The sequence below is a fragment of the Hemicordylus capensis genome, chromosome 2 (assembly GCF_027244095.1).
Source record: "Hemicordylus capensis ecotype Gifberg chromosome 2, rHemCap1.1.pri, whole genome shotgun sequence".
Taxonomy (NCBI): Eukaryota; Metazoa; Chordata; class Lepidosauria; order Squamata; family Cordylidae; genus Hemicordylus; species Hemicordylus capensis.
In genome coordinates, this window is record NC_069658.1 from 105,213,213 (window position 1) to 105,235,246 (window position 22,034).

General features: G+C 41.8%; 1 protein-coding gene across 3 annotated transcripts in view; it reads right to left on the bottom strand.

The window, feature by feature from the left end:
* Positions 1 to 22,034, bottom strand: part of TMC1 (transmembrane channel like 1) — a 108,351-nt gene that overhangs the window by 60,189 nt on the left and 26,128 nt on the right. For all 3 annotated transcript variants that reach the window (XR_008317702.1, XM_053302876.1, XM_053302877.1), the window contains exons 7-8: positions 19,514 to 19,620; positions 12,272 to 12,370 (exon numbers count right to left, since the gene is read on the bottom strand). Coding sequence is in view for 2 of the 3 variants with exons in the window: in XM_053302876.1 (XP_053158851.1) it covers positions 12,272 to 12,370; positions 19,514 to 19,620 (206 nt within the window). In the remaining variant the exon portion in view is untranslated. The remainder of the gene's footprint in view (positions 1 to 12,271; positions 12,371 to 19,513; positions 19,621 to 22,034) is intronic.

Consider the following 22,034-nt stretch of genomic DNA (forward strand, 5'->3'; position numbering starts at 1 on the left):
TTGTCTAAGCTCTTTTTAAAGCCATCGAATCTAGTGGCCATCACCACATGGCAGAGATTTCCATAGATTAATTATGTCCTGTGTGGAAAAAGTACTTCCTTTTGTTGGTCCTAAATTTCCTGGCAGTCATTTTCATGGGATGACCCCTGGTTCTGGAGCTGAGAGAGAGGGAGAAACATTTCTCTCTACTGCCTGCAAATAAAATAACTGACATGTCCCAATCATAGTTCCTCTCTGTCTTTTGGTTACAATATACATCTGTTACTGCTGGAATCACCCTTTGATAAGCATCACATAACAGTAAAGCTTGCAAGTGGCCAGAACAGACATGCGAGTTCAGCATGTGCCCTTGTAATCTGCCAATGGCCTGTGGATGGATTGGAAAGGGTTTTAATTGACTGCGATAATGCAAAGGGGTTTAGTCCTCTAGCAAGTGAAATGCATTTATTCCCTTTCCTTCTGCTATTTAGCTGCTGGTTATTTCTTAAAAGTAAACCATTAGTAGATTAAAAAGTCAATAGGCTAGCATCCTTCTGTTTCATTTAATCACAAGCCATGCATTTGATATATTGTGACTGTTGGGCTGTCTGAAATGAGTCACAGTGTTTGCCTGCTAAGCCTCATTTGCAATCCTGGCAGTGGTGAAAATGAAATATTTTAACACATGACAAGGAAAGATTAATAGATTTCTGCTACAGTTATCAACCTGTTTCCTCAATTGCGCTGGTTCTGACATGGTCTCTGATGGGGAATGATGGAACTCAGAGATCGTCAACATTTTTATTATTTACAGAACACCTACTCATGTCTGTGTAAAAGTCAACAATTGTTGCCAGATAACCAGTATTTTCCCCTTATTAAAGTGCCATGAACAAGTCCTACTGGACATACTGTATAATGTTCAGAATAGAAAAAGCACACACAGTTGAAGCATATGGATCTTAATTCTGCCCCTCAGTTCTCTCTTGACTGGGTTTTTCGACAACAGAGACTGAGGGAAGAGCAGAATCGGTTGTCCTTTCCATCTTTCTTTCCTCCTCTGCTCATTTCCCTTTGCTAGTCTACACATGTCACTGTCTCTGACCCAAAGGACCTGTCGATTGGCTGCCTAATATGTTATAAGTAAAAGGGATGTTCCAAACATATTGACATTGAAATGTTTCAACCTGAAATGGGCAATTTTGAGTTTCTTGAGCTCGAAACAAAATACCCTTTAAATAAAAGGCCTATTTTGAACTTGGGGAAAAACAACCCTGTTTCAATTCGAAACATTTCAGCGTTTCACTTTCAAATACTGTTTTGGAGACCTGTTTTTCCCTTGTAGATTTGTTTTCTGGCACTGCTTCCAACTGGCTTACTATCTCCTTGCTTCTTGGATGGCTGTTATCATACAAATCAAGTGTTTCCATGGGCAACTGTGCCCCCATTTGCTGGATGGATGAGGGAGGGAGAGTGGAACACAAATGAAGGGTGTTCCAAATGTATTCGAAGGGACTGGGAGGCAGAGAGAGCCCTTGTACTGTGTCTGTCTTTCCTGAAGAAAAGAATACATCAGGAGAGGAGGAAGGAATCAAAGGAGGTTTAATTTTGTGGCACTGCTGTGCTATTGCTGCTACAGCTATATGGCTTTGCTGGATCTCAGGTTGACAAATGAAGAACTTGGGTGCCTGTCTGCCTGCCTTGAGTTGTAGTTTTATTTATTTGTGAGATAGAATTGTGGTGAGAAATTGACAGTGGCAGCTCTGTATGTGTGTATAATATTTCTTGGTGATTGCTGTGATGAACTCCATGTCTGGCCTTGAGACTAACTTGTGCTTCAGTCACTGCTCTGGTCTGCTCTGCAATTTTCATTGCAAGGTGTACTCCGTCAAAATGTGACTGGAGTTGCTCTAGTTGAGCTTATGGCTATGCTTGCTGCAGCTCTTGCAATGCTAGGAAGTAAGGAGTCATAATTGTGTGTGAGAGAGCAACTTGTTCCAATAACGTTACTGCAGCACTGGCATTGTGGCTGGCAGTGGATTCTGGGTCAGTGATTCTTTTGGGGGCATTTTTGGACTGTGTTTGAAATGTGTGTTCTGTGGTTGGGAGGGACAGGTTCCCTATTACTGTGTGTTTCTGAGTGTTTTTCAAGACAGGATTGCAAAATGCATTGCAAATTGAAATGCAAAACATATCTGTGCATTCTGTGAGTGCAGCTTGTTCCAGCCATAGGGAACAATGGGGAAACCCAAAACACTCCATTGTTCTCCATGGGTAGTTTCTAGGGACACCAAAGTGGGTTGTGTGGTAGAGCATGATGGGTGCTACCTATCACCCTATCGACAAAAGAAATGGGGCAAGCAGGCAATTTCAAACAATTTTAACCTTTCCCCCAAACCCCCATAGGATCCATCATGTCCCTAGGAGCTACCCATGGGGAACTATGGGGTGTTTCAAGTTTCCCCATTGTTCCCTATGGCTGAAATACTCAAAATGTGTGAGCTTTGTTTTGACAAAACAAACGACAATTGTTTTGACGAAACATTTCCACCATTTGCGTTTTGCGAAACATTTCAATCAGCTTGAAACAAAACAGAAAATCCATTTTGTGCACATCCCTAATAAGAATGCGTAATTGAAAAAGCATTCTGATTAACAACCTTTGGAATTGTCTCCAGTTTTGTAAAGCTCACGGAGCCTAAGAATGAATATATGTGTGTGTGTGTGTGTGTGTGTGTGTGTGTGTGTGTGTGTGTGTATATATATATATATATATATATATATATATATATATATATATATATCTCCTGCCTTTCAGTTTGCCAAGCTGGTTTCCAGGCTAGAATAAGAACACAGCACAATATTAAAATATCAAAGATCAAGATTTAAAAACACACACACTATAAATAGCACAAGGGCAGCATAAAAGCTATATTAAAACTCAAAAGCAGCAATAGAAGATGACAGCACAGTTCAAGAAAATTATTTTAGCTCTGATTTTTGTTAGATAAGGCCTGTTTGGGTAATTGTCAAGTGCAGCCTGATATCCAGACTCATGCTGCACTGGTGCTATGATGGAGGAATAGCTTGTGTTGATTTCCCCTTTCCTCTGAAGCCTATGGTGCCTCTCAAAAATAAATCCCTAAGGGCCATGCCCTTTCCCCCCTCACACCAGCACAGCACTTGCCTGGATGTTAAAACAAAGTGTTAAAAAAAAAGGTAGACTCAACAGTAATTTCAATAACTATTTTAAAACTAAGGAGTCTTTTTTCTTTTAAATCTCAACTTCAGATCCATATCTATATGTTTAGGAGATTTTCATAGAATTCTTGCATTCAGGAACTGATTTTGGAAACCTAGGAAAATTTAGTGTGTAAGATAGTCAATTTTTACTTACACTAGCAATAGAAGTGGTGCCATTGTTTAAAACAACTTTATAGGATATCAAAGCAAGTGTGGTCAAATACAATGGAGGGGACTGGGTGTTGTATTCTATTGAGTAGTGTTGTACGTTTTGTGATTTTAGAAATTTCTCCCAATGGGGATCCTGTGAGAAAGTGTGTGGGGTGGAGTCAGAAAGAAAGGGGAGGGAAAGGAGAAGAAAAATAGAGTTGGTTCAGAATAAAGTCGTAGCAGGGGCAGAGCCACCATTGAGCGGATGGGTTCAAAGAACCTGGCTGCTGCCCCCTTTTAGAGGCAAGGAGAGCCACTCCTGGCCAGTTTAGCTCCCAAATGGGGCTGCGCAGCCCTTTTTGGGAGCTAAACTACACCCCCATATCTGACATCAGACACAGGGACATGGCTAAATGCTCCCTGCTTCTGACGTCAGATGCAGGGGGTGGGTCTAGGGGGCAGCTGCAGAACCTGGGCTGCCGCTGGCCTCCCTATGCTCCTAAGTCTTAGTTAAACCAAGTTAAGACTACTTCTTGTTTATGAGGGAAGCAGCTGTAACACATTTGGTGATGAGATTTTCAACCAACTATGCGTGTGAGTCTGCAAAACTTGTGTATGTTTCTCCATCTTTCTTTCATTCCATTACTGTGTCTGCATTCCTGAACTGCTTCATTCTGCTATTGCTGCTGCTGATTGCTCCTCCAGCTTCTTGATCTGCACAATCCCTGAAGGCACTTTTCCCTTTCAATCCTGGACTCTGTTGTTCACTGGATCCCACTGCAGCATGGCTCAAATCCCACAACCACCTTTTTTCTTGTCCACCCCAGGAGAACCTATTGATCCGTGGAAACAGGTGAGGTCTTACTTCTGCAATTACATCCTCACTATACATACCTCTTATTTTGTTCCAGCAAAGCAGAAAGCTACATTGCTTCACTGCCTGGGCCCTGAAGGCCAAAGAATATATAACCATTTGCCCTTTTCTACCAGCTTGGAAGGGGATGCAAACCCATATGAAGCTGCCCTTCAAAACTTAGCTGATCATTCAACCCTACTTTGAATGTGACTGATGAACATTACAAGTTCTATTCTAGAGTCCAATTGCCTGGTGCATCTATCAATCAGTATGTCATAGCACTGCATGCCTTAAGTGTAACATGTGAGTTTGCCAATTTTACTGATGAACTGATCAGGGATCAGATCGTTATGAAAACAAACTGTTCCAAACTGTGTGAAAAACTCTTACAAGAGCAGAAACTAACCCTGGATAAAGTTATCAAGATAGCTAGGCGGGTGGAAGATGCTCGTACTGTGCCAGATCACTCTCTTTGATACTCCAAAACCATCTAAGGATGTACGAACCGGCTCAGGGTCAAGCCAGTTTGCCATCAAACTGGGCCTTTTCACCCTCGAGCCCAACAGGGCCTGGTTTGGTACGGTACGACTTCAAGCCAACCCCCCTGGGCCGGCTCAGGAGTTCTAGAAGTTCTTTTACAAATCTTTTTTTTTAAACTTACCAACTGGTCGAGCGGCCTCAGCATATGTGGACTGGCCATTTGTGTGCCCAGGTCGCAAATAGCCATTATGTACTACTGGCTGTGGGCGTCATTGGAAACCTCCTGTGGCTGCACCCCCAGAGGCCACTGGACCAGGCAATAAGTTTTCTATTTATTTATTTATTTATTTATTTATTTATTCATTCATTCATTCATTCTAAAAACACCCTCCTCCAAGCCAGGTCCAAACTGGTTTGGCCTTGAGCCGAACTGGGGCCCAGCTCAACATTCACGGAACCAAACCGGGCCTGGTTCGGTTCAAGTCTGGTTCTGTTTGAAATGAACTGGGCTTCCTGGTTCTTTGCACACCCCTAAAACCAACCTCCTGGAATCCAGGTTGTTCAGTCTAAATCAGGGCTGCTCAACTTCATATCTCCTGCAGATGTTGGCCTACAACTCCCATAATCCCTGGCTATTGGCCACTGTGGCTGGGGTTTATGGGAGTTGTGGTTCAAAAACAGCTGGGGGGCCTAAGTTGAGCAGGCCTGGTCTAAATTCTTCCAATCCCTATCTTCTCATATGGCACTGCCCCAGAAAGTCTCAGCACAAGAAAGGAAAAGCTACTTATGTGGAGGCTCTGCCCACAATGCCAATTTTGCTCACTGTCCTGTACAGAAGGTCACTTTGCAACAGGTGCGAGAAAAAGGAAAAGCAACAAAAATATAAATTGTATGTGGATCAGAAACAGGGTGCAAAACAGCAAACATTTCAGGTGGGATTCTTTGTTCGAATACTTGGTTTGAATACTTTATAAGGGTGCCTTATAAAATGTGAAAAGGGATGTTCCCGATATTCTGGACCAAAATAAATAATCAAAATCTTAGGAGATTCTGTCATATTGCATGCTGAAAAGAAATGGAACAGTTTGAAACTTTCTAGCATGCATACTTTAAGAAAAGAGGGAAGGGAGTCTGATCTCAGAGAGGAATTTAATTGTGTCTCCAGTTTTGACCTTACAGAAGAGGCTGATGAAAGTGATGGACAATTCTCTGTTCCAGAAAATAAATCACTAACAGCTTCTGTGCCAGAGACCCCAAGAATTAGGAGAAGAGTGTGTGACAGGAGACCACCTGAAAAACTTCAAGACTTTGTCACTGAAATTTAAATCAATTCAGTTCTGGTGGTTATAAAGGGGAAGGATGTGTTGTATTCTTTCTAGTAGTCTTTTATGCTTTGTGATTTTAGAAGTTTGTCCCAGTGGGGATCCAGTAGAGAATGTGGGGGTGGAGTCAGAAAGAAAAGGGAGGGTAAGGAGAAAAAATGAGTTGTTTCTGAATAAAGTCTTAGTTAAACCAAGTTAAGACTATGTGATTATGCGAGAAGCAGCTATAAAACACTCAGCATAATGGAAGACATCCTGAAGTTTGGCAGCTACCTGAAGGAAGCCACAGGTCCTTGCACTACTTCCTTTAATTTACTACATCATGTCACTGCTTCAGGTGTGTGCTTCTTCCCAGCCCTTTTACCTGAGTGACTATGGCCAAGGTGAAATGTGGACCTTTTCCTTGCAGAACCTGTGCTATTTCATGAGGCTACTGCTCTCCCATTGGATCATTTTAGTTCTGATCACCATTGCTGTGGTTCCTGGATAGGGCCCGGAGAAGAGGAAAACAGGTGTGTCATGGGCTATGCCCCTGAGACATAGGAACATAGGAAACTGCCATATACGGAGTCATACCATTGGTCTATCTAGCTCAGTAGTGTCTTCACAGACTGGCAGCGGCTTCTCCAAGGTTGCAGGCAGGAATCTCTCTCAGCCCTATCTTGGAGAAGCCAGGGAGGGAACTTGAAACCTTCTGCTCTTCCCAGAGCGGCTTCGTCCCCTGAGGGGAATATCTTGCAGTGCTCACACATCAAGTGTCCCATTCAGATGCAACCAGGGCAGACCCTGCTTAGCTATGGGGACAAGTCATGCTTGCTACCACAAGACTGGCTCTCCTCTCCAAGGAGACACTACAAGGGCTCCATCATGTTTATTGTCTCAGTGTCCCTGTATTAGGGAGCTGCTTTGCAGAGTTGTAAAGTGGGTTTTAATTCTTCTGCCTCTCCCTTTTGCATCCAAATAGAGTCTACTAGGGAGGTGTCCAACAACTCTTCTAAAGGAATAACACTTGATGACTTTCAGTTTGTGACTCTTGAGGATGTGGACAAGCTGCCTCAGACTGTACATCCTATCGCCTGTTCTCTTGACTCTTGCCCAACTTGGCTCATTTCAGCTGCCATTAGTACTATCAGAGAGGGTCTCGTACATATTCTAAATGCTTCTCTGAGGGAGGGCAGGATGCCTCCTTGCCTTAAGGAAGCTATTATTAGAAATTACTTGAAGAAATCTGCATGTATCCCTCAGAGTTAGCCAATTATAGACCTGTTTCCTATCTTCCATGGTTGGGCAAGGTGACTGAGCGCGTGGTGACCTCAGCTCCAGGCAGTCTTTGAGGAAACAGATTATCTAGACCCATTTCAAACTGGCTTTCGGGTTGGCTATGTGTTGAGATTGCCTTAGTCGGCCTGACTGGTGATCTTCAATTGGGTATTGACAGAGAGAGTGTGACTCTGTTGATCCTTTTGGATCTTGGTGGCCATTGACTACGGTATCGTTCTAGATCACCTGAGGGAGTTGGGATTGGGTGGCACTTTTTATAGTGGTTCTGTTCCTACCTCTCTGGAAGATTCCAGATAGTGTCACTTGGAAACTGTTGCTCTGCAAAGCAGGATTTAATGTATGTAGTTCCACAAGGCTTCATTCAGTATCCAATGCTTTTTAACTTTTGCATGAAACCGCTGGGATAGATTATCAGGAGATTTGGTGCAGGGCTATCAGTATGCTGATGACACCAAAATCTATTTCTCAATATCAGCTTTATCAGGTAATGACATAACTTCCTTAAATGCCTGCCTGTAGGTGGTAAAGGGCTGGAAGAAGGATAACAAACTGAAATTGAATCCAAATTAGACGGAGGTATGGACTGTGGGGGGTCATAACTCGAGAGGTGGTTTAGATCTTCCTGTTCTGGACAGGGTTATATTTCCTAGAGATGCCCATGTCAGGCTGTATAGACATATGATAGATAGATAGATAGATAGATAGATAGATAGATAGATAGATAGATAGATAGATAAAAGCAGCTTGCCGTGTGAGAGCAGCTCTTGGGGCAGGGGGAGAAAAGAAAAGTATCCATGCATGCATGGATGCTCCTGGCATGCTTCTTTGTATCACAGTTTCTCCCATAAGCCATAACAAGATTTTTTGTTGCCTCTGCTGCAACAGATGAACACAGCAGCCCCTCTGAAATCTGCTTTAAGACTCTGGTTCTTTGCCAATATGGTGCCCATATTGGTATTTGCCTTCAATTAATCCCTGCTTAATGTGCAATTAGGTGCCAATTTTGATGTAATATTTTGACTCCATAGATGAGCAGATGTGAAAGAGATTACACCAGAATGTGGATTTTACATGAAAGATCTGTGAACAGATTACAACATTCCTACCAGCAGCTGCTTTTAGCTCTTTCGTGAACAATTCATGTGGAATTTTTTCATTTTGACATAACATTTCCCGTGTACTTGACATATCATTTACCATGCATTCCTAAACTGAGGGAAAGCATTATACAGGAGAACAGAACTGATCTTTGTTTCATGAACATTGCAGCTGGGTTCAGTGTGTTTAATTGGGAAGTGGTTGCTGTCAATAAAATATTTCTTTCTGACTGACACATTAATCCAGTAATTTACTGGATTGATACTACTGAGTCAACAATACAATTATAATGTTTGATGGTTGCATGTGGTCAACTGATCAATAAAAGATAATAATAATAATACCACCTAATCAGCTGTTGTAAAAAGATTGCATAGACTGACTACAAACAAAGGCATGACAAGGTAGCAGGGATGATACACTGGAACATCTGCAAAAAATACAAGCTACCAGTAGCCAAAAAATTTTGGGACCATACAATTGAAAAAGGTGAAGAAAATGAAGATGTAAAAATATTATGGGACTTCCGACTACAAACAAACATCTGCCACACAATACACCAGATATAACTGTAGTCGAGAAGAAAGAAAAACAAGTTAAAATAAATCGACATAGCAATACCAGGGGATAGCAAATTGAAATTGAAAGGCTGTGGCAGAAAAAGACCAAAATAATCCCATTGGTAATTGGCGCCCTGGGTGCAATTCCAAAACAACCTGAAGAGCACCTCAACACCATAGGGGCCAAAGAAATCACCATCAGCCAATTACAAAAAGCAACTTTACTCGGAACAGCCTATATTCTGCAACGATATCTCTAACAGCAACAACATTGACAATAAAATTCAGCCATCTCAGTTCCTTCGGAAGGACTCGATGTCTGGATAAAACAAACTAGTGAATAACACCTGTCTGACTGTGTAAACAGTAGTAGTAGTAGTAGTAGTAGTAGTAGCAGTAATAAATACAAGTATGGACCCACAACAAAGTGTTGCAGTATATCTTTGATGTGCATGTGTTACCTGAACCTATGCATCGGTATGGTGAAAGTGTTAGGCACCTTTCTCTCTCAGAAGCAGTAAGTGACTTAGGGGTATGCCAAACTTGGCCTCAATCGAACTGGGCTGGTTCGACCATTTTGACTGTGGGCTGGACTGGCCCCAGCGAAAGGGGTCCAGTCCATGATTGAACTGGACCAAACCAAGCTCATCCGTAGATCAGCTCACCAGTTTGAGAGCCTTTAAAAGGGAATCCAGTGAGGATTATTATCCAGTGAGAGAGCATTATTCCAAAGCCAATAAAGGGCAGTGGGGGAGCAGCGAGAGAGAGGCGCCTTTAAAACTGAAAGAGAAGGCACTTACCAACAGGCCTGTGCAGCCCTCAGCCCCTCCCCCCCCACTTTGCATGCCGCCACCGCTACTGAGAAGGAGTGCCACACCGGCCTGCTGGTGAGTACCTTCTCTTTCAGATTTCAAGGTGCCTCTCTCTCTTTCCACTCCCCTGGCACCTTTTATTACCTTTGGAAGCAAAGGGGAATCCTCACAAGATTCCCCTTTAAAGGCACTTGAACTAGTGAGCTGGTTTGAGTTGGTTTAGTCAGACGGACTGGATGAATTTGGACCAAACTGTTCAAACCGGTTCCGTGCACACCCCTAATGTGACTGTCTTGAGAGAGTATTATTCAAACTGAGACATTTCCTGCTCATTTTGTTCAAGCCCTCCTTCCCCACACCTCACCACTGAGTTTCATTAGTTCCTCCCACTTGGTTGCCTATTGCCCCCTGAATCCACAAACATTCCACTCCATTGAGTTACACTGGAGCAGGTGTGTGTGTGGGGGGGGGGCGTTATCCCCTTAGGTTTGTTTCTTCAAGTTTTTGTGAAACTAAATGTATCTGTGAGCTAACCCAAGTCTGCCAGTACCTTCCTCTCATCCGCAAGTACTCTGGTTACTCATCCATGAGGATCATAACATTTCCAGCTCTCTTAGAAATAGATATAAGAAAACAAATGAGAATTTTTACTTTAAAGGGAAAGTGTACCACAGAAACAATCTTCAAGGAGCAACATATCTTTGTAGTATTAATAAAACACGCTACTATTGAACGGGGGCATAAAAGTGGCATGAACAACCTTAGCCAGAGAAAAACTATTCACCCACCCACTTCCAAACCCTGGTCCCCCTATCCAGGCTTGCTGCTTCAGCAGCGCTAAGAAAACTACTGTTGTCAGTGCTCCTGATGCTTCGCTTAGAGCTGTTCCAGCATGCCTGGCTCCAGAGAGGGAATGGGAAGAGAGAGATGTCCCTCCTTTCCTCCATTCCACTGCTGCCGCTCATGGATCACCAACCCAAGAAAGTGGGTAACTGGGGGGGGGGGGGGGTGGCAGAGAGATGGGGGGGCAGTTGGAGACTTGCCTAGGAGAGTGCTCCTGATTACATCATTGGGGCATGATAGGGTCCGATTAGCTTGAAATTTGGCCAAAAAATAAACTAAGCTATCTTCTGAGTGTGGGAAAGATGTGGGCCACTGTGTGAAACAGGATGCTGGACTAGATGGGCCTTGGGCCTGATCCAACAGGGCTGTTCTTATGTTCAAAATATAGTGATGCTCTGATCCAAATTTGAAACCTGGTTATGGGAGCTCTGCTCACTACTGATATGTAACAAAATCATCATCATCATCATCATCATCATCATCATCATCATCATCATCATCTATCCAGGCCACAAGAAAGTACCCTTGCATTGTGCAAAGAGAAGAACAAGGTATCCCTTTGCCTTCTCCCATCTCGAGCACAGGCAGAAATTCAGCCAGTCCTTCTTCTCAGCTCCAGATGGGCTGCAGGGACCAATCACCACTTTTGCTTGACTTGACTGCTGAGAGAATGCCAGCCACTGACTCTTCTCAACAGCCCCCAAAGATCCCCTAGCCATTGATCTTGGTTGTGAGTGTGTAGACAACTTCCCTTCTCTTCTGCCAGCCAGGACCAGTGGCAAGGACTTGGCTGGCTTTCTCACCCTAATCCCCAATGCAGGCACTGAAGCAGACTTGATCAAAAACCTGGCAGTACATAGCACATTCAAATCTTGGTCAAATCCCTGACTGCATAGCACAAAGCATTCCAAGATGCTTTGCAGCTAGGACAGGTTGTAGCAAGTATTTACAGGAATTGTGTGACTGTGTGTGTCCCTCAGGAAACAGCTCCCAGAGCGCTTTAAACTACTGTAGGATGTTCCCAAAATAATATAACACACTCTACTAAGTAGCTTACAGTAAATCCCACAGTGGCTGTTGATATGAACATTACCCCTTCATCCCTAAAGGTAGCAAGCAGTGAAACACATGCCTAGCACTTCAGCTCTTCTACCTTGTTTATCTTTCTTTTGTCACTTCGCAGGCTTGTTATTTCATATAACTAGAAAAGGCCAAATTAATACCATAGCACACTCTACTGAAGCAAGTCCACCTGCAGTGTGTTTGAACCTCATGAAATTGGCCTGGAATAGTTCAACATAGTGGGCCTTGGGGACCTTTTATGACACGTACACTGTATAAATGTAAAGCCAAAAAACACACTGCATTGAGCTGCCTTTCATCCTGGCCCCTTTTGACTGATTGTACACATCAGAAACTGCTGTGTCAAGTCAACAGCAAGCTTTATTTCATGACATGGGGAAATCCCACTGAATTTTGGTCCCAGGTTGTGTCCCTTTATCCAGAATTAAAATAATTGGGGCTTAAATTTGTATTAAATTCCACTACATTAGTGAACTTGCATAATGTATTGCTGAAATCAAAAAGTTTACACCAGCAAAAAAAACCCCAACAGATTAGTACATGATTGTTGGGAAGTGTGCTTACACTGAAATCATACAAAGTAGCAAAGTTCATAGCGCTTGCTTCCTCTGCTCTTGGCACAGTTTTTCTAGGTAAAGTCCCATAGGGTTTCCCCATCAGTGCCTGCAGTTAAACATAGGGGGGAAGTGTTAAAATGTTAAACACAATCCCAACAAACAGAAGACCAATAAACAAATACAGCAGGAAACAAGGTTTCTAACTACTTCTTCTCTTTGTACCCCACCACACACTGCTAATGCTTATTTAATCATTTTACATGAAATTGCAGCTTACAAAATCATTAATCTATGTACATTACGTTGGGCACTAATTAAATAATAATAATCACTACACTAGGGAGATCTCAGTTATTCAGGCTTTTTATTTATTATTTTATTTATTTTTATTTAACATAATTTTGTACCGCCCAAAACTTACGTCTCTGGGCGGTTTATAACAGGATAAAAACAACATTAAAACGTTAGTTAAAAACAAAAACAAGAAATTTAAAACAATAATTTTAAATTTTAAAAACAATATTCTAAAACAACATTAAAAACAAGCAAAACAGTATCAGTTAAAAGCCTGAGTGAACAGATGCGTCTTTAAATACTTTTTAAAAACTGTCAGAGATGGGGAGGATCTTATTTCACTAGGAAGCGCATTCTAAATCCTCGGGGCAGCAAAATTTCCATCTTGAGACTATGGTGCATTGGGAGAAAAGTTCATTGACAATTAATTAATCTGGAGATTTCCAAGGGGCGTATCTAGGGTAGGGCAGGCAGGGCACGTGCCCCGGGCACCACTTGAAGGGGGCACCATTTTTAAAAAAATTTAAAAATTTAAAAATTGCCACCAAAAACAAAATGGCCACTGTGCATGCTCAAATGGCCTCTGTGAGGCCCTAGGCCATACCAGGCCTTGCAGAGGCCATTTGAGCATGCATGGCAGCCATTTTGTTTTCAGTAGCCATATAGATAGATAGCCACTGCACATGTTCAAATGGTCCCTGCAAAGCTCTAGAGGCCAGCGATGGGAGGGGGAACTTTTGCAGACCCACCCCACAGCCTTTAGGAATCCCCCAAAAGAGTTACAGGTTTTTTTTAAATTTAATATAATATGTCACTGTACATATATTCAGTTTGGCACTATGTACAGAGAATCAGGGCTTGTGAATAATGAGCTGACGCTTATGAGCTAGGATTGTATTCATTTGCTCTTACTTTGCTTCTTGTGATAAGTGAGTTAAATGTGATGTCTTAATAATATGGCTATTAATGGTGAGTTTGTCTTTGAATCAGTGTGAAATCCTTAGTATTAAGCCCCACTGGGAGTTTCTTGCTCTCTTTCTCTCATTTTAACTGTCTTTATGAAATACTAGAATATATTCCAAGCAGTGAAACAGTTTACTCTGAATATCCTTTAATTATTTTCAGAGTATCTGGGAAAAGTCAAATTCTCCATTTATTTTTAAAACTTATGTAATAGTGATGCTACAATGCATAGTAGAGAATTAGACATTAGTTTTCCAAGTACACCTCCACATAGTATTTGAGTATTTCATGAGCCCCAGCATACTGAAATTTTTATAGTTTTCCAGCACTTTTTGTCTGGCTACATCCACAGCTAAATAGTTTTTGAAATATTAAAAGATTAACGAGCTTGACTTGTATTTTTCAGCTGATATTATGGTAAAGTTATCTGAAAGATGGGTGTCGGATGTTTGGACAGGGGGCGCAATTTCAGTGCTTGCCCTAGGCGCTCTTTTCCCTAGATACCCTCTGCCAGGATGAGGGTCTTTACTGCAAGAGGAATTGGTTTAAGGTAGGATGCATTAGTACAAAAGTATATAAGGTGCCTATAAGCATGTATCAGTACAAAATAAGCATACATGGGAGTAAATCTGGGCAGCTCACATTGCTGCTTTTTATTACAGTTGATAACAGTTTGTTGTGGTTTTTCAAACCTTGGCTTTTTCATATGGCATCTCCGCATCTGTCCCACCCATTCCTGGGCAATTGTGTGGCAGAGGAAGGAGTACCCCACCTACTGCTTCCTGTTGGTGCCTTCACTTGTGCCCAAGTAGGCAAGGAGTAAGTGTGTGTATGCAGGATTTTGCTTATTTTTTCAAATGTTTGCTTTTTAAAAAGACCTGGTGGTCTTGCACACAAGTATATCTGCATGGGAGCACAAACCAGTATTCCATATTACATTTACTGTCATTAAGTGCTGCTTCAACTTTGGGGCTCTCATTGGGAGGGGACGGGAAGCCCAGGCACCAGGTACTGTGCATGCATACTTCTCAGGGATTTCCCCACTTTTGTTTATTATTACAATATTTTTTCGGTGTTTTTGCACACCCTCACTATGGCAAAAGGAAGAAAACAAGTCAGAGATCCTTTTGAAGTAGCACAGTTGTACAAGAGCACCTTCTCAAACTGACACAGCCATCTATAGGGAAAGAGAGAGAAAACAACAAAACAAGGTAATAGCTGGGAAGAGAGCTCTGAAATTTGGCATACAGGTAGTTGAGGGTGGCTGTGCATTTAATTTCAAGTTACTCGGTCAATGTGTTGATTTTTAATTATCTTTTACAGATTAAGTTGAAATCGTACTAACATAGATTCATGGAAAAAACAACTTCACATCTGAGAATCACTGAATTTTTAAAACATCATTAAAAACAACACATGGACCAAATTACTTGAAATTAAATACACAGAGCCCTGCCATCATCTACTACATGTGTGCCAATTTTCATAGCTCTCTGCCTAGTCATTTCTGTGTTCTGAAATTTTGTTTCTTTGTTTGCAATGTGCTCCTGTATATCCCCAGAATTGCAAAAGGAAGAAAACAAATCAGAAATAATTTTGAAGTAGCACAGTTGTGCAAGAGCACCTTCTCAAACAAAAAAGCCTACAGCTGCCTATAGGATTTTTTTTTTTTTTTTAAATCTGAACATCCATTGTTCTTGCTCATTGGCAGTGCACAAGACCACTGGAGGGAAAAGAGAGAGAGAGAGAGAGAGAGCGCATTAAGGCTGGAACTGGGGTTAGTACCAACTGAAGCACATGTCTGGGTTGCAAAGATCTCTTATTATTTGAAATTAAATCTTGGCCAAGCAGGCCTTGCAGCTCTGGTCCTGAAAGACAACTTTGCATCTACAGGAAATGAAGGAGTTGAGAGGAAATGAGGAAGTTATGGGCTAGGTATCCCAATATTGGTCCCCTTAGAGATCTTAAAAGCCAAGCAGATAATTAGGCAGTGAATTTGGGACATAGTGACTCAGGAAGACAACACCCAAGTCAGACATTTACCTTACTTAGGTAATGCAACTCACCCTCTTAGACCAGCTAAATATTTAAATGAGCCTGTTCTTGCCAAATCAAGAAAGGCATTTGCCTTTGCACACTTGAATGCAATGCCCTCAGCTCTCTTAGAGGGTCATTATCTCAGTATTCCTTTTGCTCAAAGGTTATACCTGTGTCTGTCAGGAGCGGTTGAGACAATTGGTCATATGTTGCTTCACTGTTTATTTTATAGATATCCAGCTATCGCTTTTGTCCCCTATTTTGTCTAGATTGGCCAAGTAGGCCATCAGCCTTTTATGTGTCTCTCCTTTTGTCTGACTATTATATTAATGTTTCCACCAAGGTGGCAAAATTTTCCCACATTGCAAGCTGTGTAAGGAAGCAATTGATAAAATCACATCGACTGTACTATGTATTGTTAGATTGTAAATGGTGTTTGGTAAGAAAGTACTGGCAGAATCATGATTGCTGGAGGTTACTGCTTATCTATTGTGTTGTATTTTTGTCTGGTCAATGACCAAAATAAAGATTCCATTCCATTCCAGTAGGGCACAGAAAACAAGTCTGCCAGGTTAGGAATAGAGAGGGGTGGCGGGTGGAGCCGACACTCCCTAAAGTCACTTTCAGGCAGGAAGCCACACCTCCACTTCTCACTTCAACTGCTTTATCCACAGGGTTTCTCTGTACAGTGCAGCAAAATCACCAGACTGCCAAAAAAACCTCCTTCACTGCCATTTTCAACACTCCCAAACTGCAAGTTTTAAAACATGTTTATAGTACGTATTAAGGACCAGTCGTCATGGGGAAAAAGCCATTAGCTGTATAAATGGGGATGGCAATTGTGGGGTGGGAGAAAGCAGGGGAACTTACTCCAATGATGGGGAGAGCCCAGCCATCATGCCATGCAGCATGCCTGCTGCCCCAACTTGAGGGTAAAGGTGAGCATGCAGGGGGCGAATTCAGCCCAGGTTGGCCTCAACAGGATGATAGGTAGGGATGTGCCCAAATCAATTTTTTTGATTTGATTTGTGCCCCAGACAAATCAACCCTGATTTTTGTGTGTGTGTGTCCAAATCTACCCCCATCACCCCAAATTCGATTTGTATTTGCTCTGATTTGATTTGGATTTGGATCGATTTGGACCACTTAACAAGGTCCTAGGGACACCAAGTCTGGGTGGTTGATAGGGCCCCATGGGTGCCACCTAACAACCAAATTCCAACACAGTAGGACACTTGGTTGATTTTTAATGCATTATTTTATTTTTTACTGATTTAGAACATTTCCATCATAGGAAATAATGGGTATTCGATGTTGCCATATCCTAACCCTAACACGGATCTCCAGCTTTCATTTTTTTAAAAAGCTAAGCTCTAGTCCTTGTAGAAGTGGAGTTACGGAGCAAAATGTACGGTCATTATTTTTCAAGTGTTCAGATTCTTAATAATAATAACCTTTCCTCATAATGAATCCCTATGAAGATTCATTGCACACCTTCATTTCTTCTGTTCATTTTTACTGTCACTGGACAGTGCCAACTGTCAACTGCCATGTGCCAACTACACCCCACCCGCCCCCACCTGCAAGGCAGTGGGGTACTCATTTAAATTTTTAGGAATATTGAAATGTTTAGATTCTTTGATGTATAATAACTTTTCCTCATAATGAATCCCTATGAGGATTCATTATACGCCTTTATTTGTTCTGTTCATTTTGACTATCACTGGACAGTGCCAACTACTGTCAACTGCCATGTGCCAACTACACCCTCCCCCCCCCCACACACACTGGGGTACTCAATTTATTTTTAAGGTATTTTTGAAGTGTTTAGATTATTTGGTGTCTTCATTACACACCTTCATTTCTTCTGTTCATTTTGACCCCACTGCTTTGCAGGTAGGGGTGGGGAATTTGTGGCATCCCATATTCCAGCCACCCCTCAACCCACAAGCTGCTGGGTACTTAGTTTATATTTTAGGAATTTGTGAGGTGTTTAGACTCTTTGGTATGTAATGGATCCTCATACGGATTCATTATGAGAAAAGGTTATTTGACACCAAAGAGTCTAAATAATTGGGGGGGGGGGGAATCCTAGAACATAAACTGAGTAGTACTCCACTGCCTTGTGGGTGGAAGTGGGGTATAGTTGGCACATGACAGTTGACACTTGGCACTGTCATGCGAGGAGAGCTGGTCTTGTGGTAGCAAGCATGACTTGTCCCCTTAGTTAAGCAGGGTCCACCCTAGTTACAAATGAATGGGAGACTAGAAGTGTGAGCGCTGTAAGATATTCCCCTCAGGGGATGGAGCCTCTCTGGGAACAGCATCTCCAAGATAGGGCTGAGAGAGATTCCTGCCTGCAACCTTGGAGAAGCCGCTGCCAGTCTGTGAAGATAATACTGAGCTAGATAGACCAATGGTCTGACTCAGTATTTGGCAGCTTCCTATGTTCCTATGTTTCACTGTCTAAGTCAGTCAAAATGAATAGAAGAAATGAAAGTGTGTAATGAATCCTCATAGGGATTCACTGAGCGAAAGTTATTATACACCAAATAATCCAAACATTTAAAAAATAGTGAACACACACTATTCTCTACTTCTACAAGGGCTAGAAGTCCACTTCTATAACTCCACTTCTATAAGGGCTAGAGCTTAGCTTTTTAAAAAAATGAAAGCTGGAAATCTGGGGATATTAATAGGAGGGATCCACATCTCAAATAGATTTGAATAGAATCAGGCACAATTCAATTTGGATCCGAATCTAGCCAATGGACCACAGGGGTGATTTGTTTTGTCTTTAAATCACCCGAATCAGCTAGATTTGGTTACAAATCAATTTGTACCCAAATCAATTTGCACATCCCTAATGACGGGCTGAATTCTCATGTGGTCTGCAATCTTGTGAGATTTTGGGGCACGATCTTATTCCAGTCTGAGCTCTCGCAAGATTTCCCAAGACCTAAAGGAGAACTGGCGGATGATGAGGGGCCAGTTTCTGAGGAGGGCCTATGCTGATGAGTGCTCTGTGACTCAGCTTAAGAGCACCATCAAGGGGGGCTGTCTGAAGTAGAAGAAGCCCTGCCACAGGGGATGTTCTACAAAACCTCTGAGGCTTGCTCCAACCGTGCTGTGATATTCCCTTGTCAACCTGCCCAGATGCTGGAAGACATGGCAGTGACATTTCCTGTTACTGTACTGAAGTCGCTGAAAATTCCTCCCTTGAATGAACTCCTCACTACCCTATGCATAGTGAAGCATGAGTAAATCAACGTTTGGAAAACCTCCTGCAATTCCTACTGTACTTACATTTGAAAAGCCACAAGTGAGTCTAAGAATAAATTCAGGTGACACATCACCATAGTGGAGACTTAGAATCTCACTGTACAATAGCTAAAACAGTGTGGGGTGCCAGTCATCTATAGTGACAGGCCATATGGTGAAGATGAACATGGAAAAATCTTCCATGTGTTTAGCACTGCCCCTTGTAGACAAATGCCAAATGTGTGGCCACTGGGGGACATGGACAGCAGACATGCCAACATTGGGGGACATGGCTAGTGAGTATGATCCTATTTTCCCCTCACATCCATTGAATGTGGGAGGATGTTATTTTGAATGGGCTGGTGCAGCAACTTTAGATGGCTTCTTCACTGTGAAATTTCAACAATTTTGCAGTTACTGCGATATGTTTTGTTTTGTTTTTTACATTTATATACCACCCCATACAAAAAAGTCTCTGGGTGGTTCACAATATAAAACTATTCAAACATTAACCTAATTAAAACAATTTAAAATACAATTTAAAAAACACTAAAACCGAAGCTTCTAAACTACAAACTAAAAGCCTGACTATCTTTAGCCCTCCATCTAAGACCTTAACTCATGTTCTTGTATGATATTTAAGCTCAAAAACCAAGACCAAATAAGTGGAGCATATGAAATGCATCATCCTCACCTCAGGTACCATGATGAGACCAAAGGTCAATCCAAACAGAATTACATTTATTCCATACATCCATCGCAAAAATATGAAATAGGAGGCAACTGAAGAGCCAAAATGACCTATGAAATATGAAGTGAAATACAAGAGCAGAATCGTCATCTTTTATTTTGCTTATGCTTGTTTAATCTATCACACATCACAGTTTCTCCAGTGAAACACTTTTCCCATAATGACATATTACCAATTAAGACGGTATAATGGCGATGTGATACGTATCTTCCTAAATCCACAATCTTCTTTTTTAAAGACCTCTTTAATGTGTAAATAAAATATAAAAACAGATGTTCAAAGATAGCAAACGTTTTGATGTGACACATCAGCTTCAGTGCTATACAGTAGTAGCTGAAACATGCTCATGACACAGCAATACTGACAGCAATTAACCAATCCTGTTACAGTGCCAATGTCATCCAATTGTGTTACAAACCCCCAATGTCTCATAATAGGAGGGAGAGAGTTAAAACCCCCACTCTCGCATAATAGAAGGGAGAAAGTGGAAATTCCCACCCTCACTCAATAGCCAATGAATTTCACCACTTCCCTTACATTTATGGTGAGATACAGCCAGGGGCGTAGCAAGGTTGGATTGGGCCCAGAGACAAGATTTAAAAATAGGCCTCTAAATTATTTTTAAAACAGTTTTGTAAATTGTGGACAATGCAAGTCATTTAATGGTACTAGAGAAAGACATGCTGTTCTGGTCGCTCCAGGTCTTAACACTCACATCAATTTCGGAGGATGAATACAACTGAAGGAAGCCCGGGCGGGTGCGCGGCTGGAGGAGTCAGTCATGTGACTTGCCTCTGGGGGGGCCCCCAAGGCAGTGGGCCCCAGACAACTGTCTCCCCTTGTCCTATTATAGTTATGCCCCTGGATACAGCTGTTCTGTGGACATAGCTTCCCTAATTTTCCACTCACATCAGCCACCACAGCCAAAGTGAATATCTTTATATTCACTGTTTTCCCTTGATGTTTCCCTATAACATGCACTGCCCACAGTTTTGTTCTTTCTTTATGCTGTATGTCTGCCAGATATTCTTTGTATCTTTTTTTCAAGGGTCTGCCTGCCTCCCTGATATAAAACTGGATGCATTCCTTGCAAACCATGTTATATACCATCCCCTTTGTTTGACACCTTCCTTCATTGTTCTCACAAATCTGGCAATCCTCCATCTCCACATTTGTTGTCATACAGTCTTGACTTCACTAAATGCTGTCTCAAGGTCATAGGGACTAGGGATGTGCATGAACCTGTTCAGTGTTCTATTCCTAGAAGGCCCAACAGGTTCAGAACCCCTGCATTCGAACTGGTTGCACCCACCACTTCTGGTATTATGCTGACCAGGGCAGCAAGAGGGAATACAGCCAGCAGTTATTACAGCAGTGCTGGAGGGGAAGTGCAGCAGGGGAGGTAAGAGCACCCTGCCCACACCTTAAAGGACCCCCCGCCTGCCTCCCGGGGTATGCACAGAACCAGTTCCATGCACACCCCTAATAGGGGCTATACAAATAAAATTGACTTACTGTGCCTCCCAATTAAACCTATCAGTCACATATGGAATTTTAAGTACTGGGTACCCTCACCTACATTGAATACTCCTATCTTCTTTTAATTGAAATTCATAACCATTAGTTTTCCCTATTTCCTCTGCTTTCCTCCTAGATTATTCTACATTCTCTTTTGATGATACTCCCATAGTTCTCTGTATCATACTTTTCACTGTATGTATTTTTCTCCCCTGTGGGTTTGCTGATCTACAGTTCATTATTATTTTCTTATTAGTTGGTTTTCTATACCACTTTGTCTCAATTCCCCCCTTCCCTTTTAATTTTATTTCCGTGTCCAGAAAAGGTAACCATCCTCTGGCATCAGGTTTTTCCCTGGTTAATTTAACACTCCCATTTCATTCAGGTACATAAACACCGGTTCCATATTATCTTTATTTTTAGTTATAATGAATATATCATCAATGTACCTCTTATACAAGATAATATTTTGATTTATATATCTCCTTGCAATAGAATGCATGTAACTTATAGCCAAAAAGTGGGGGCCAGATGATTTCCCATGGCTAACCACATTTCTGCTCATAATATTCCCCATTAAACCTAAACACATTACATTGTGAACAAACTTCTGCTAAGCCTTCACTACCCTTAATGGTGAAAACATAACACTCAGTTTCCTGCCTATTTTCTCACAACAGGAGACAGGAATGTCATGTCCACAAAGGTAACAGGAATGGCTAATTGCTACTAGTTTTGCTGAGTCATGATGTTGAGTTATTGTCTTAGCTATTGCTGTATAGCACTGAAGCTGATGAGTCACAAAGAAACATTTGCTATCTTTGAACATTTTTATGTTTTATTTACACATTAAAGAGGTCTTATGCATTAAAAGAAGATTACTACTGATTATCTAACAGTCCTGACAAAATCACAAGAGGCTAGAGTTATTGATTTTACATTGGTA